The sequence below is a fragment of the Vicia villosa genome, unplaced genomic scaffold (assembly GCF_029867415.1).
Source record: "Vicia villosa cultivar HV-30 ecotype Madison, WI unplaced genomic scaffold, Vvil1.0 ctg.003318F_1_1, whole genome shotgun sequence".
Classification (NCBI taxonomy): domain Eukaryota; kingdom Viridiplantae; phylum Streptophyta; class Magnoliopsida; order Fabales; family Fabaceae; genus Vicia; species Vicia villosa.
Genome location: NW_026706174.1, coordinates 225,991 through 243,742, shown reverse-complemented (window position 1 = coordinate 243,742; position 17,752 = coordinate 225,991). Strand labels below are relative to the sequence as shown.

The following is a 17,752-nucleotide window of genomic DNA, read 5'->3' as shown; positions in this document are numbered from 1 at the left end:
TTGTAATAGCGTAGGATTTATCTTTCTGCTTTTTACTTTCCGCACTATGACTGCTACTGTTATCTGTTTAGATGCATGGCTAATAGGATTGTATGGCAAGATAAAATCAACCGTTAGATCACTAACTTCCAATATTAAAATATCTGAACAAAACACACTCCTTTTTTTTCACACACTCACCTTTAGGGTACCCCCTCTTGGTTGCCTTTACGAAAAATAATAGTCAAGTCCCTCGAGCGTAGAGATATCTTAACATATGCTGCCTACGATTCAAAATCATCATAGCCCCTTTGAAATAAAGATCATAGTCCCTTCGAGTTGCCTACGATGAAATGATCTCGTCCCTCGAGTTGCCTTCGATAAATGATGATAGTCCCATCGGATTGCTATGGTATCTCTACTGGTATCCTTTATGACTATTCACATCTCATAGGACTTCCTACCCTCTTTATGGTATGGATAGCCCCTATGACGATTCAATGACCCTTCGATGACCCGCACATCCAATGTATAAGACTACCTACCCTTATATGGTATGGCTAGTACTATCGCTCAAGGAAAATCTTTAGAATAGGAAAGACCCTACAAACTAGGGTAGGAACTCTTAAGTGCTTGCTCACAACAAAAACAATTCAAATGCTTCTCACACCCCGTTTTCTAACGTTGTCTTTTTAGACATTCTCAAAATCAAACCGTTTTTCTAAACACACACGACACCTTTTTCAAATGTTTCAAACAAACAAAGTGAGCTAAGCAGTTAAGAGCCCGTAGATAACTACGGATGAAAAGGGTGCTTATACCTTCCCTTTTCATAACCTACCCCCCGAACTCAATCTCTTTTCAAAGAAGGTCTTTCCTGTTCTTTTATGCCTTTCCTAATTGGATAAAATAAAAGTCGGTGGCGACTCTTGCTCACCGCAACATTGCTTGCTTAAATTATAAAAGTCAGTTCACCGTATTACAGAACTGGCGACTCTGTCGGGGAGTAATTAAAGAGGGGTTACCTTAGAGCTTAGATCACTTAATAATTATTTGTTTTGTTTGCCATACTTTTCAAGGTTGCTTTGGGTATTGAACGGAAGATGAGTTCTACACCCGGATTCGAGTGCACCTTAAGATAGGAGCGGCATAGTCATAAAGACATCCCTTGTGCATGCTTGGGATTGGTCAATATGAAGTTCGCGCTTGAGTTAGACCTCCACTGGTTATTGTGTACCTCTTTTGCATGAGAGAGGTTTATGCATGTATCTTTGGGTGCGTCGGAGCTCAAGGACCTTTAGTCACCTTTAACCCATCTTAACCTTTAGGAACGTAGTGGGAGGGCTATTATTGGTGCATGCTAAGTTATGGTCGCGACCCGATACTACAGCTTAGATAGGTTTCTTCCTAGAGTATCATTGCGTGGTATGCATGTACCATGTTCGAGGGTGCTTTAGAAGGGGCTGACAATTCTGGGTCACTGGTAGAACCCGTTGCTGAAATCTCTTTATCCATAGAAGTACCTTTGGGGAAGGGTATCTCACCTGGTTAAACCCCATGCAAGCCTCTAAACCTAAGGACACCTGTGTGACTTGCTTGTGTGTGCTACTAACCCTTCTATTGTAGGACTCATTTGTCCTTGTTACCTTACGCTTTGCCTAATGCATTGCATTTGCATAACATCATGACATCATGACGTCATAACATCATAACATAGCATGATTGACTAACCCTTTCAAGGATCTTAAGGATTTACGGCGTGCCATTTTAGGTGCTCTTATCAAGGATTGAATTTCTTATCTAGGGGCAAGATGATTTATTTTCCTCTAGCCATATGCCTTCCAGTTCAGAGACACGATACCTATCAAGGGGCAAGAGAATTTATTTTTCTCTAGCCACGTACCTTCCAATTCAGAAGTATCCCGACTCAAAGGCGATGACCCATTCGATATGGTGAGCTTGATTCCCATAGAAGAACATCCAAGAATCAGAGTTCTTCAAACAAAGATACGAACAAATCCATTTCTATTGTTGCTAACTAAATTCCTTAAAGATCCTTGAAAGCATTGCATGTGCATAACATCGCATAACAGGTTTCCGCCACATGTTTCTCATCTTCTCCCGCTGTTTATTTCAGCACAAATGGATCTCGAGCAGTCAGTTAAAGACCTTCAAGCCCAGAATGCCCAGTTCCAAGATCTGATCCTGAACTTGTCCAAGGGGCAAGATGAGCTGAAAGCGCTTCTGACCAAAAAGGAGAAAAAGCCAAGAAGATCTGTGGGTGTCCTTAATATGGGAAGAAGATTCCGAGGTCCACTCAAGAAGGCTGAAGAAGTCAATGTCCCTAAAGACAATGACAACGATCAAGATGACGATGCTAGCACCACGATTCTGTTAAGCCCTCTGAGGAAGAAGGAGACTACTACTATGAGGACGAATATCCTGATGAGAAATACCAGATGCTAGAAGAGCGCATGAAAGCTATGGAAATTCAGAAGGTACCCGGTCTGGATTTTGAGGAGCTAGGACTCGTCTCTAGAGTTGTTATCCCTCCGAAATTCAAGATTCCAACTTTTGCAAAATACGATGGGGCCTGTTGTCCTAAATTGCACTTGAGGTCTTATGTAAGGAAGATTCAACCTCATACCACCGATAAGAAGCTATGGATCCACTTTTTCCAAGAGAGCCTATCTGGAACTCAACTCGAATGGTACTATCAACTGGAGGGTACCAACATCCATACATGGGAAGACTTGGCTGTTGCTTTCTATACGCAATACCAATACAATGCTGATCTTGCGCCAACTCGTACACAATTACAAAGCATGTCCATGGGACCTAATGAAAACTTCAAAGAATACGCTCAGAAATGGAGAGATTTAGCAGGAAGAGTCCAACCTCCCCTGGTTGACCGAGAGTTGGTTGACATGTTTATGAGTACACTAATTGGTCCTTTCTACAACCATCTACTTGGAAGTTCTTCAGCTGGATTCACCGACCTCATACTGACTGAGGAGCGCGTTGAAAATGGTATCTGAAGCGGAAAAATTCAAGCGGCTACATCTTTTGGTGTTGTAAAAAAGCCATACGATAGAAAGAATGAATCTAACACTGTTGGGGCAATCTTGGTCCCTAGTCAGGCACCAATGCAACAACCACAAAAGGATCAGCGCAAGCAACAAGGTGGCCAACGTACTTGGAAATCCAAACCCAAGAGGTCATTTACTCTACTGCATATGCCATTGTCTCAAGCTTTGCAGCATCTACTCAATCAGAGTCTGATAACTCTACTGCCTCCATACTCAGCTCCAGCAAATCCTGCTCCCAGGTACAAACACCGTGCAAGATGTGCATATCATTCAAACAACCCTTGTCACAATACAGAGGATTGTGGGCCATTGAAGCATAAAATTCAAGACTTGATTGATGAAGGGGTCATTGAATTCATCCAGCCAGACGAGCCTCATAAAGTCTAATGCATTGATATCTAGACGAATGGCTTTTTAGATCATTAGTTTATTTGCATTTGCAATTCTTTTCCTTTTTGTTCAAACATTCGTCTTATGTTATACTCTTATTTTATAATAATCATTAATGCATTGCATATGTTTGTCTTGACTTATTTCTTATTATTATTTTAAAACTTTGTTTTTACTGGGTTTTCTTTATGATATTCAAACTCTCGCTAAAGCTGTGAACCTTTTGAGGGAGGATGACGAAAATGATACCGCAACCTCATACAGTATGCTTTTGAATAGACTTTCCTGACGATGTACAAGCATTGTTTCAATTACCAAACAGTGGAGATATAAGGATGTTAATCCCTAGTCAACCCCTTTGAGCCTAAGGTGTAGGAGTTTTCTTTCTTGTACAGATTAAAACCCTTAATCATAACCTGGGGCAGGGTAGTTACTCAGCTAACTTAATTATGCTGGTAGTTCTTTTACAAGATCGGTGGTGAGTTCTTATAATCATTAAACATCAGGCAGTCAATATCCATCAAAAGAAAAACGGTTAAGTCAAAACCTATAAAGGAGGCTTATCAAAAATAGAGACTTCCCGCTGACTGTAATATCAAAATAAATAGCTCAGGCAAAAGTTAGGGATAACCAAAGTCAAAAGGAGGTCACTACAAGTCCTCGATAAGAAATATTACAAGAAAAAGGAGATAGATGATTGCCTTTTAAATAAACTTCAGATTTTTGAATCTTCACCAATGTCAATGTTACAATTCCAAAGTCTTTTGGAGCACTAGCGCACAGTTAGCTGAGCATAGGATTGAAGAACATCACGAAGATTGGGATGGGTATAAATATACTTCGAGCCATTATCCTTTGTTTCTTAAAACCGTGAACCATGCCATGTTACAACCCTTGAAATTCCTAACTAAAGCATGGTTAGCTCAAAAGCGCACTATTACCAAGGGTATCCTGACTCCTTAAGGTTTATTATAAATCCTGAGTTGATATCATGTGTTTACAAATATAGTTTTCTTACATCTTTTGTTTTACCAAAAACATTTTTAAACTTCAAGACAGACATATGCATTGCATTTTTATAAGTGTCATTATAAAACAATTTTGTCTACATAATTTCAAATCTTTGACATCACGAAGAATCTGCATGAATTATGACTAATGACTAAAAGTTATCCCGATAGATGCAATGCATAGACGTCTTGTACGTTTAACTCAGTATGCTAAAAGCTTGTATATACAAGGGGCATGATACATTATTATCCCACCTACCAGGGGAAATCGTGCCGCGATTCATAAAATCTCTCAAAGACGCCGAACAAACAGAAAAAGCTAGTCCATCACTGGGGACACGTTGCATCAGTCACAATTTTCAGCGAGAGCTGTTTAGCTACTAGTATCAGGCGATGTCAGTATCTTTCTCTCCTTCGAAGTTCAAATTCCAGTAATCTCAAACATCAAGCATACCAGGTTACTGAAGTCAGGGACAGGTAGACTCCCACAAGCGAAGGACCATATATGGTTAAAAATTGTTTTCCAACAGCAAGTACTCAAAAACATGAGGTAATGAAAATTGAAATCCCTGGGAACCTTCCCCACAGAGCAGTGTTCACATAGAAATTCTCAAGAAGTTATCTTCAAATAATCTCTTCCCCAACAAAAACGTGGTTCCCCAACGGAGTTTATATCTCCGACAGTACCGGTTCTCTGACACAATCTTCTTCTCCAACAGGGTTGTTCAAACTCACAATCCCTATTAAAAGTTGACACTCACAGCAGAGCTCAAACAGATAATACATTAGTAGATTACTCTTCTCTCTTGTCACCAGGATATATCAGGATCAAATCACTCAAGTTACTCTCATCCCCAAGCGGTGATCAAAAATCCCCAATTGGATATCCTCGAACGGAAGACAGGAATGCTCAATCACTTTGTTAGTATCTCCAGCAATACCCAGAGATTTATTTTCTCATCCAGCAATTGATATACAAAGCTACCAATATGCTTTGACTATATAGTCTATCCTTGCATCATTCACAATACATACAAAACATTCATCATTCTCGTTTATTTCGAGAACCTCACCAATACATGCATCATGACATTGCATAAAACTTACTTTGCCTTTTCAGGTCATTCCACAATCAAAAGAACATTATCATCCAAATACAGTGCAAAGACTATTGTATCAACAATTCAATCTTAACGCTCATTCAAGACAAAAATACGATTCTGATGCTTCATTCCAGGTCTTTCTCCAAAGATAATTCAAAGAATTTCTCATCCTTTATAGGAACCTTTCTAGGTAGTCTTTTCTAAGACGTTTATCAACCTTTCTATGTAGATGTTGTTGATTGGCTGTAATTTTTGGTAAAACTCATTGTGTTTCTATCTTGTCAAATCTTGTGTCATGACATCCATTCTACTGTTGTGAAGTTTTTCTTATGCAGGCCTTTACCTGATGTCAAGGCCGATGTCATGACATTCGCAGCTGTTACGCTCTTTTCTGTTACTATTTATGGTTATGTGATCTGATAAGATCCTATGCGCTTTATTTGGAAATGTTGGATTCTGATCTGATTCAAGGACGTCTTTGATGGTTATTATTTTTAGTTCCTTGATTTATGGAAATTAGTTTTATTAGGTTTAAAACTAATTTGGATCCAAGGCCCAGCTGCTGCGTTTTCTGAAGGCTATATATTTTACGAAGAAGCTGCATACCAGATTAGGGTTTTTGTATTGAGAAGCTGTAAGAGTTCTTTGTTTTAAGTTTTTGCGTTCTAACCTTCTTGTAAGCCAAACAATCATCATGATGATTGTCTTGGTCTAGGTGTTTTGGTTTGAGTTGTAAGAAGTACTCGAAGCTTTTAAGCAAGAGTACTATTGTACTTGATTAAAGCTTTTAAGCAAGATCAAGTTGTGTCCTTGAAGTGTGTCTTCTTTTGTTATTCGTAGAGTGTTTTTCATCACTGCTGTGATTGAGGGGGAGTGAGTAGGATCTCTGATCTAAGTAGTTTTAGATTTAAGTTGCATTGGGTAGATATTAAGTGAAAGGAGTAATCTTGATCTGTATTACCTTTAATTGATATTACTTATAGTGGACTTCCTCCCTGGCTTGGTAGCCCCCAGATGTAGGTGTGATTGCATCGAACTGGGTTAACAACTTTCTCTTATTGTTATTCTGTTTACTTCTTGTTCATTTGTTTAAAAGCATTCAGATAGTAATGTCGTGACATCCTGTTCGACATCGCGTGTCTGAGTCCAGAATTTCAATTGGCATCAGAGCAGGCACCCTGCCTCTTTTTACTGGGTGAGATCTAGGGACAGTATTTTCTGGTACTATGGACAAAGAAGGTGGTGGATTTGTGATTAGACCACCCATTCTGGATGGTTCCAATTATGATTATTGGAAACCTCGCATGGTGGCTTTTCTGAAATCCGTGGATAGTAAAGCATGGAGAGCTGTAAACAAAGGATGGGAACATCCTGTCATTACTGATAAAGATGGCAAGAAAACTCTTAAACCAGAGGAAGAATGGGACAAAGATGAGGAGGCATTGGCGCTTGGCAACTCTAAAGCTTTAAATGCTTTATTCAATGGAATTGACAGGAATATATTCAGACTAGTACATCATTGTGAACTAGCCAAAGATGTCTGGGATACCCTCAAGACTACTCATGAGGGCACCTCCAAAGTGAAGATGTCAAGACTTCAACTGCTAACTACGAAGTTTGAAAATCTAAGGATGAGAGATGATGAAAGTATTCAGGATTTTCATATGAATATACTTGATATTGCTAATACCTCAGGAGCTTTGGGAGAGAAAATGTCTGATGAAAAGCTGGTGAGAAAAATCCTTAGATCCCTACCTAAGAGATTTGATATTAAAGTTACAGCTATAGAAGAGGCACAGGACATCAGCAAAATGAAGATAGAAGAGTTAATTGGATCTCTTCAAACCTTTGAGACGGGGATCAGTGACAATTCTGAAAAGAAAAACAAAAGCATAGCTTTTGTGTCCAACTCTCAAGAAGAAGCAGAGGAAAGTAGAGAAGAGAATCTATCTGAATCTATAGCTATGCTTGGTAAACAATTCAACAAAATAATGAGAAGAATGGATCAGAAGCCAAGACCTAATGCCAAGAACATCTCATCTGACACCAGTAGATCTTATGACTCTGGCAGAAGAGCAAAACCAGAAGAAAAGTACAATCACAGCAAAGGGATTCAATGTCATGGATATGAAGGGTATGGACATATTAGAGCTGAATGTCCTACTTATCTCAAGAAACAAAAGAAAGGATTGTCAGTCTCCTGGTCGGATGAAGATTCTGAGAGTGACTTTGAAGAAGAATCAGCCAAACATGTCACAACCCTTATTGGGGTTTGTAATTCTGATGAAGACTCTAGTGAAGATGAGCTAACCTTTGAAGAACTGGCAGCCTCCTACAGAAAGCTGTGTATCAGAAGTGCTGAAAGTTGTCAATAAGGTGAAAAGCAGAAGAAATACATAGTTCAGTTGGAGGCTGATAACAAAGGACTTAGTAAAACTATATCTGAACTAAACAGTGAAATTATCATGTTACAATCCAAACTTGATCAGATGTCAAAATCTGTAAAAATGTTGAACAGTGGCTCGGATATGTTGAAGGAGATTTTGCAGATTGGAAAAAGTTCAGGAGATATGTCTGGTATAGGATTTGTTGGTGCAAAGAAACATTCCCAAGATAGTAGCAGAGCTAAACCTGAAACTGAGATGTTGAAACCAATGTCAAAACATGTGACTCAACATCAAGACAAAAGTAAAATGAAGAGAAAGTTTCAAAGATGGAGATGTCATTACTGTGGAAGATTTGGACACATTAAGCCCTTTTGCTTCAGATTATATGGATACCCAGATCAAGCTCCTTACTACAAACCTAAGCAGATCATGCCCATCCAGAAGCAACAATGGAAACCTAAAAATATGGCTTTAATAGCCCATACATCTCTTAGAGTTTCAGCCAAAGAAGATTGGTATTTTGACAGTGGATGTTCCAGACACATGACTGGAATCAAGAATCTGCTTGTTGATATCAAGAATCACTCTACTAGCTATGTAACCTTTGGTGATGGAGCTAAAGGAGAAATCAAAGGAGTTGGAAAACTAGACTGTTCAGGAGTGCCAAATTTAGAAGGTGTTTTGTTGGTCAAGGGCCTGACTGCTAACCTCATAAGCATCAGTCAACTCTGTGACCAAGGATACCAAGTCAACTTCACTAAAGCTGAGTGTGTGGTTACTAATGAAGAAAAGGAAGTAGTAATGAGGGGAGTCAGATCCAAAGATAACTGCTACTTGTGGGTGTCCCATGAATCCAGCTACTCAACTGTATGTTCTAAAGAAGAAGAAGCAAAGCTGTGGCACCAAAAACTTGGCCACCTTCATCTAAGAGGTATGAAAAGGATTATTTCTCTGGAAGCTGTGAGAGGAATTCCTAAGCTACAAATTGATGAAGGAAGAATATGTGGTGAATGTCAGGTAGGAAAACAAACCAGGATGTCACATCCAAAGGTTACACATCTGACCACTTCCAGAGTTCTTGAACTGCTCCATATGGACTTGATGGGACCAATGCAAATGGAAAGTCTTGGAGGAAAGAAATATACTTATGTGGTTGTGGATGACTACTCCAGATACACTTGGGTAAACTTCATCAGAGAAAAGTCAGATGTGTTTGATGTTTTCAAGGACCTGTGTCAAAGAGTTCAAAGAGAAAAAGAAAATGGTGTTGTGAGAATTAGAAGTGATCATGGAAAGGAATTTGAGAATCAAAAGTTTGCTGATTTCTGCTCCTCTGAAGGAATACATCATGAATTTTCATCCCCTATTACTCCACAGCAAAATGAGGTTGTTGAAAGAAAAAATAGAACCATTCAAGAATCAGCCAGAGCTATGATCCATGCTAAGAATCTTCCTATCTACTTCTGGGCTGAAGCCATGAATACTGCTTGTTATGTCCATAATAGAGTTACCTTAAGAAAAGGAACCTCTACCACCCTATATGAGATCTGGAAGGGAAGAAAACCCACTGTCAAATACTTCCATGTGTTTGGTAGTAAGTGTTACATTCTTGCTGATAGAGATCACAGAAGGAAGATGGATTCCAAGAGTGATGAAGGGATCTTTCTGGGCTACTCTACAAACAGTAGAGCCTATAGAGTGTTCAACTCAAGAACCAGAGTAATAATGGAGTCCATAAATGTTGTGGTTGATGATGTCCACAATCAAGCAGATGTCACAGAAGATGTCGGAACATTCTGGGATATCACAGCTGAAGGATCTACAAGAGAAGATGATTGCAGTCCTACTATCACAGAGTCTGAGACTGAACCTCCTAACAAGAGTCCATCTATAAGAGTTCAAAAAGATCATCCTAGTGAACTTATTATAGGAGATCTCAACAGTGGAGTTACTACAAGGTCAAGAGAACTAGCTTCAAACTCTTGTTTTGTGTCAAAAATTGAACCTAAGAATGTTAAGGAAGCATTAACAGATGAGTTCTGGATTAATGCCATGCAGGAAGAACTAGGCCAGTTTGAAAGGAATGAAGTATGGGAGCTGGTACCAAGACCTAAAGGTACTAATGTCATTGGAACAAAATGGGTTTACAAGAACAAGTCAGATGAACTGGGAACTGTTATCAGAAACAAAGCAAGGCTAGTTGCTCAAGGATACACTCAAGTTGAAGGAATTGACTTTGATGAAACCTTTGCTCCTGTTGCTAGACTTGAGTCAATTAGATTACTGCTAGGAGTTGCTTGTATTCTAAAATTCAAACTATACCAGATGGATGTGAAGAGTGCTTTCTTGAATGGATACTTGAGTGAGGAAGTTTATGTGGAGCAACCTAAAGGTTTTGCTGATCCAAACCATCCTGACTATGTGTACAAACTAAGAAAAGCTCTTTATGGCCTGAAACAAGCCCCTAGAGCTTGGTATGAGAGACTAACTGAGTTTCTTACTAGTAATGGGTACAGGAAAGGAGGGATAGATAAAACTCTTTTTGTTAAAGATGAAGGAGGAAAGATCCTGATTGCTCAAATCTATGTGGATGATATTGTGTTTGGTGGGATGTCAGACAAGATGACTAGACATTTTGTTGATCAGATGCAATCAGAATTTGAAATGAGCCTAGTTGGAGAATTAACTTATTTTCTTGGGCTGCAAGTTAAACAGATGGAAGACTCAATCTTTCTCTCTCAGAGTAAGTATGCTAAAAACATTGTCAAAAAGTTTGGAATGGAAAATGCTACTCACAAAAGAACACCAGCTCATACTCACTTAAAATTGTCCAAAGATGAAAAGGGAACTAGTGTTGATCAAAGTTTATACAGAAGCATGATAGGAAGCCTGCTGTATCTCACAGCCAGTAGACCTGATATTGCTTTTGCTGTTGGGGTGTGTGCTAGGTATCAAGCAGATCCAAAGATCAGTCATATCAACCAAGTCAAGAGGATCCTGAAATATGTGAATGGTACTTATGAGTATGGAATGCTCTACTCTCATGGGTGTGAACCTATTCTCACTGGATATTGTGATGCAGATTGGGCTGGAAGTGCTGATGACAGAAAAAGTACTTCAGGAGGATGTTTCTTCTTGGGGAATAATCTTATTTCATGGTTCAGCAAGAAACAAAATTGTGTGTCTTTATCCACTGCAGAGGCAGAATACATTGCAGCAGGAAGTAGTTGCTCTCAGCTTGTTTGGATGAAACAAATGTTAACAGAATACAATGTCACACAAGATGTCATGACATTATATTGTGACAACTTAAGTGCCATTAACATTTCAAAGAATCCCATTCAGCATAGCAGGATCAAGCACATTGATATTAGACACCACTACATTAGAGATCTTGTTGAGGATAAAATAATTGCCTTGGAACATGTTGCTACAAATCTTCAACTGGCTGACATTTTCACAAAAGCCTTGGATGCAAATCAATTTGAAAATCTAAGAAGTAAACTAGGCATTTGTCTTTGTGAAGGATTATAGCAATTAACCGGGTGTGGGGCCAACATTATTTCTCTCTCCAAATATTTGCTATCATTACACATTAAAGTGTATTTTCCCCCTCTTTTACAATTTGTCCAAACGGTTTCCATTCCCCCAAAACCTATCTTCAGCACTCACGCTACCTCTCTGTGTCGTTGCATTCACAGACCTTTCCCCAGCATTCCATTTTCTCTCACCATGTCTCAGAGTTCTCCCTCAAAGAAATCGTCTCCTCCCTCTGGAACAGCATCAGGATCTAGGGCACCAAATGTGGTGAGTGATCAAGATGTTGTGTTGAATGTTGTGCCATTGAACACTGTTCCTGCTACCGATCCTGTTCGTAGTCTACCAAGAAAGATGCATGCAAGAAAATCAACTGGTGGATCTGTTCCAGAAACCTTTTCTGCTCAGGGTAGAGAGGGCTCTACTTATGTTCACAATGCGATCGCAGGTATTGTCACAAGAATCTTGAATGAAGGGCACAAGGTTGATGGAATATCTGTTCCTCTAGCCCAAATTCCTGCCTCTGAGAACAGCAAAGATGATCAAGATGATCAAGATGATGCTAGCAAAGATCAGGATGATGTTGAGACATCTGTTGATAACAATGATGAGACCCCTGGTGCCAAAGATGTTGAGACATCTGAAGCTATCAATGTTGAAACATCTGGTACTAAAGATGCTGAGGTTCTTGAACCTGAGAAAGCTGAAGAGGTTCCTGTTGCTCCTTCTAAAGAAACTCTTAATGAAGGCCCTACTGTGCATGATGTGGTGAATCTGGATGATCTGGATGATTCTATTGACATTGCTGATGATGAGCTCATCTCTAGCATCTCTCATAGAGTCAAGACTCGTAAGGGCAAACAGGTTTGTGATCAAGATTTCTCCAAACCTCAAGTTACTCATCAAAAGAAGGTCACTATAAAGAAGATCAAGAAGGTCCTTGCTGAACCTTCAACCACTGGGAGCAAGATTGATGTGAAGAAGAGGAAGGAAAGAAGTGTTTCTGCCCCTGAAGACGATGTCTTAAGTGATGTCCCTGACATCCCATCAAAGAAGAAGATTGCTGTCACAAAATCCTCCACAAAGGTTCGTGATGTACCCTTGGACAACATTTACTTGCACTATGCTTCAAATGCCATCCAGTGGAAGTTTGTTTATCAAAGAAGGCTGGCTCTAGAAAGAGAATTAGCAAATGATGCTCTGGAATGTCAAGAGGTCATGAAGCTCATCAAGTCTGCAGGTTTGATTAAGACTGTTACTCATTTTTCAAAGTGCTATGAAATGCTTGTGAAGGAATTTATTGTGAATTTGTCTCAAGATTGTGGTGATGGAAGAACTGATGATTTTGATAAGGTGTATGTTAGAAGAAAGTGTATAGATTTTTCCCCTGCTGTTATCAACCTATATCTAGGTAGAGATGTTGAGGCTCAACCTGAGCTTGAAGTAACTGACAATGAAGTATGCAATGTTATCACTGGTGGTAAGGTCAAGAAATGGCCCATAAAGAGTAAATTGTCTACTAGTCTTTTGAATGGCAGGTATGCCTTGCTGCACAAAATTGGTGCTGCAAACTGGGTGCCTACCAATCACACTTCTACCATTGCTGTTGGCCTAGGTAAATTCATTTATGCAGTGGGAACCAAGACAAAATTTGACTATGGGACCTACATATTTGATCAAACTATGAGGCATGCTGGTACCTCTGCTACCAAGCTCCCCATTGCATTCCCATCCCTGATATGTGGGATAATCCTCAAGCAACACCCTAGAATTCTGAAAAGTAAAGATTCTGTATGTAAAACGGAGAGTGCTTTGTCTTTTCACTACAAGCTGCTCCAGAGGTCTAATGACATGACATCTGCTGGGACATCACAACCCAGCAAGTCTGTGAACAAAGCCCTTCTTATTGCTGAGCTGAAAGAGACTTGTAAGGAGTTGGACAACAGGAAGATGAAGCTTGAAAAGCTCATCCAAAGTCTTGAGCAGTCTACAGATGATGATCTTGTTGGTGGAAGGGATGGTGACAATATGGATGAAGATAAAGGTGCTGATAGTGGGGCTGAGGAAGAGGCTGAGGATGGTGAGGGCTCTGAGGATACTGGGAGTAGTGATGCTGATGAAGAGACTAGTAGCTCAAGTGATGACAATACTGGTGGCTCTAGTGATGAAGACAATGATGGGTCTGATGATTAGCTCTGATTCTGTTTGTGTTTGGCTCCTTTTGTGGCTAAAAAGGGGGAGTAATGGTTGTTTTGGTGGTTTTGGTTTTTTTTGTTGTTGATCTTTTTGGTTGATGGATATGGTTGTATTGTTGTTTTCTTATATTTTGGTTGTTTCCTGGTTCTCCTTGACAATGACAAGTGGTATTCTGTAACAGTTGATTAAATAGATGTTTTCTAGATTTCTGGTGATTAATCAAGCTGGCAGTTGTTTGCTTACAGAATTTATTTTTCTGTTGTTGGCTGCTGTGTATGCTCTGATATCTGTTTGGGTACATCAATTAGTGTTTTAGCCAAAAATTTTCCAAAGGGGGAGTTTGTAGATGTTGTTGATTGGCTGTAATTTTTGGTAAAACTCATTGTGTTTCTATCTTGTCAAATCTTGTGTCATGACATGCATTCTACTGTTGTGAAGTTTTTCTTATGCAGGCCTTTACCTGATGTCAAGGCCGATGTCATGACATTCGCAGCTGTTACGTTCTTTTCTGTTACTATTTATGGTTATGTGATCTGATAAGATCCTATGCGCTTTATTTGGAAATGTTGGATTCTGATCTGATTCAAGGACGTCTTTGATGGTTATTATTTTTAGTTCCTTGATTTATGGAAATTAGTTTTATTAGGTTTAAAACTAATTTGGATCCAAGGCCCAGCTGCTGCGTTTTCTGAAGGCTATATATTTTACGAAGAAGCTGCAGACCAGATTAGGGTTTTTGTATTGAGAAGCTTTAAGAGTTCTTTGTTTTAAGTTTTTGCGTTCTAGCCTTCTTGTAAGCCAAACAATCATCATGATGATTGTCTTGGTCTAGGTGTTTTGGTTTGAGTTGTAAGAAGTACTCGAAGCTTTTAAGCAAGAGTACTATTGTACTTGATTAAAGCTTTTAAGCAAGATCAAGTTGTGTCCTTGAAGTGTGTCTTCTTTTGTTATTCGTAGAGTGTTTTTCATCACTGCTGTGATTGAGGGGGAGTGAGTAGGATCTCTGATCTAAGTAGTTTTAGATTGAAGTTGCATTGGGTAGATATTAAGTGAAAGGAGTAATCTTGATCTGTATTACCTTTAATTGATATTACTTATAGTGGACTTCCTCCCTGGCTTGGTAGCCCCCAGATGTAGGTGTGATTGCACCGAACTGGGTTAACAACTTTCTTGTGTTGTTATTCTGTTTACTTCTTGTTCATTTGTTTAAAAGCATTCAGATAGTAATGTCGTGACATCCTGTTCGACATCGCGTGTCTGAGTCCAGAATTTCATTCTAGGTAATCTTTTCTAAGATGATTCATATCCTTTCTAGGAGCCTTTCTAGGTAGACTTGTTTAAGACGTATCATACCCTTTCCAGGAACCTTTCTCGGTAGTCTTCTCTAAGACGTTTATTATCCTTTCTAGGAACCCTTTCTAGGTAGCCTTGTTTAAGACGTATCATACCCTTTCCAGGAACCTTTCTAGGTAGTCTTCTCTAAGACGTTTATTATCCTTTCTAGGAACCGTTTCTAGGTAGTCTTGTTTAAGACATATCATATCCTTTCTAGGAGCCTTTCTAGGTAGTCTTGTTTAAGACATTTATTGTCCTTTCTAGGAGCCTTTCTATGTAGTCTTTTTTAAGACATATCATATCCTTTGTAGGAGCCTTTCTAGGTAGTCTTGTTTAAGACATTTATTGTCCTTTCTAGGAGCCTTTCTAGGTAGTCTTTTTTAAGACATATCATACCCTTTGTAGGAGCCTTTCTAGGTAGTCTTGTTTAAGACGTATCGTATCCTTTCTAGGAGCCTTTTTAGGTAGTTTACTGTAAGACATATCTCCACCTTTTTAGGTAATGTTCTTTAACATATTTATCCAACATGTTCTAAGACATCTACTGCCCTTTCAAGGAGTTTCTCAGTTAATCTTCTACAAGACACTTCTTCCTGAGCTTTGTTTAAAGCCCAATCTCTTTCACATCAGTCAATGATCTATTTATTCAAGAACCTCTCCAAGTAGTCTTCTGTAAGACATTACTTCATCTCTTCTTCAGATACAATCAATGCATGTGATCCAGTCTGAAAAGCATCTGCTTTAGACAAACAATTCTTCAAACATTTGATGGCATCTTCAAGCCCATCTCCGACAAGCGTGTTTTAATACTGCAAGCTCGGATATAGTCTAACGTACGACTTATCCTGACTTTCGTATTTATCCAGGTCAGATGGCATCTTTAAGCCCGTCTCACACACCTTTTCTAACACTTGGACGGCATCTTTAAGCCCGTCTCCGGCAAAAGTCCCTGCTTCAGCTAGGGAAAATTCCTGGGTATTCTAGTGTTCAATCCTCTTTTACCTTCAAATTGCGACAGGTACACAAGTCAATCTACATCCTCAGGTATAAGAAGATTGAACAGGGGCAGTAGGGAACTTGGCGTACTTGATATATCGGATAGGTTGCAACTATGAGTAGTTGCATATGCTTTATTTATTATCATTATCTATGCTCTCACAACTTTTGAAGTGTTCATTAAAAGATATGTGAGGGCTTGTTACTCATCTCCCTTGTATAAAGGTAATATCATTTTAACCTTAAATTCACTTCATGCTAATATATCACTATGGTAAAGTTGAAAATTGTTCATCTATATGATTACTCTATGCAAGATTTGGTCATAACATGCATACATTCATTGCATACAGCCAAATTTTGAAATTTGCAAGCCTTAGGTCGACCTACTCTTTATGTGAGTCGACCTACTCAAAAATAAATTTTAAAAATTTAAGGCTAATGCATCGACGCATCCACTGCATAGGTCGACGCATCGTTCGCAGAATTTCAAAATTAGGTTACATTTTAAAAGGAAACACAAAGCAAATTCAGTATCTTCCTTCCTCTCCTTGCGTCGACCTCCTCTCTCAAACCCTAAGCACTACTCATCTCCTCCCTCTCACTTATCCATGGCTTCCCACAAAACATTGACAAAGAGAGCAAGCAGAGAGGACTCATCTTCTCAACCACAACCAGACATTGAGGATGCTTTGTCTCTTATTCCTGATGCTCTTGTGGAATCCTACTCTTCTCATTTCAGAAACCGAAAAGTCATCAAACAATTCATGCTGTTCATAGGAACTCTACGAAGACTTCATCTTCAACAGGTAACGGAACTACTTGAAGTTCAAAATTTGGGTACTTTTCTTGAACTAAGCCATGAGTACAATGAGGATTTGGTAAGATTTTTCTACAATGGTATGCAAGGACACTTCGAAGGAAGTTCCTTCAACTTTTAGATGGGTACAACCACTTACGCCATCACCGACAACACTTGGAGGCAATTGGGTCTATTTCCACTCCGTGAGAATGCCGTCACGGTAACTGATACAAACATGTTGACCCAATTTGACTATAATGTTGCTATGAACAACATGTTGAGGCGCCCTCATGCTGACCATATAGTTCAAAGCAATTTGTTTCCTCGGTCCGCTGCTACAGGTCACTTAAACATTGTTGACAGAATTCTACAATGGATTGTGGCACGAATCATCCGACCTAAACAAGGTGGATATTCTCGTGTTTACCAACAAGAAGTGTACTTGGTTTGGTTGATCAAGAGCAGAATTCCGGTCAATTGGCCCAATTTTATTGTGAAGCGCATGTTTGAATTAAAGGAATCAGGTAGAGGCACCGCTATCGGATATGCATCTCATCCAATGGGTGCTTAATAGAGTCAACATTCCATCTCAGCGGCTTCCAAAGAAGACCATATCCATTGACTAAGAATTCACAAAGAAGACACTGAATATGATGGGATTCTTTTACAACCGCACCACGGGTGCCTATGGTGTTGTTTTACGAGGAAACAATCTGGATCTCAATAGAGAAGATGAGGATGAAATGAACATTGATGAAGAGGAAGATATTGCAGGTGAAGATGAAGATGAAGATGTGGGTGCTCAAACTACCGGCTCCAACATTACACAGTTGATGGAGGCTATGCGTCTTCAACAAATTGAAAATCAAACTTTGATGAATGAGCGCCTAACCACTGTGACCACTCGTGTCATTGAGCAAGGTGCTCA

At 39.3% G+C, this 17,752-nt stretch overlaps 1 protein-coding gene across 1 annotated transcript; it reads left to right on the top strand.

Moving 5' to 3' along the window:
* Window positions 1-11,690: 11,690 nt before the first annotated feature.
* Window positions 11,691-13,688, top strand: LOC131640789 (uncharacterized). Its single transcript, XM_058911170.1, has 3 exons — window positions 11,691-11,828; window positions 12,072-12,581; window positions 12,789-13,688. Exons 1-3 carry the CDS (start codon window positions 11,691-11,693, stop codon window positions 13,686-13,688), a joined length of 1,548 nt encoding a protein of 515 aa, XP_058767153.1.
* The last annotated feature ends 4,064 nt before the right edge of the window (window positions 13,689-17,752 follow it).

Coding starts and splice junctions, on each gene's coding strand:
- LOC131640789 (XM_058911170.1), top strand. CDS start 11,691: ATGTCTCAGAGTTCTCCCTCAAAGAAATCGTCTCCTCCCTCTGGAACA. Junction 11,829..12,071: donor CTGTTCCTGCTACCGATCCT/GTTCGTAGTCTA, acceptor AGCAAAGATCAG/GATGATGTTGAGACATCTGT. Junction 12,582..12,788: donor TCACAAAATCCTCCACAAAG/GTTCGTGATGTA, acceptor ATGCTTGTGAAG/GAATTTATTGTGAATTTGTC.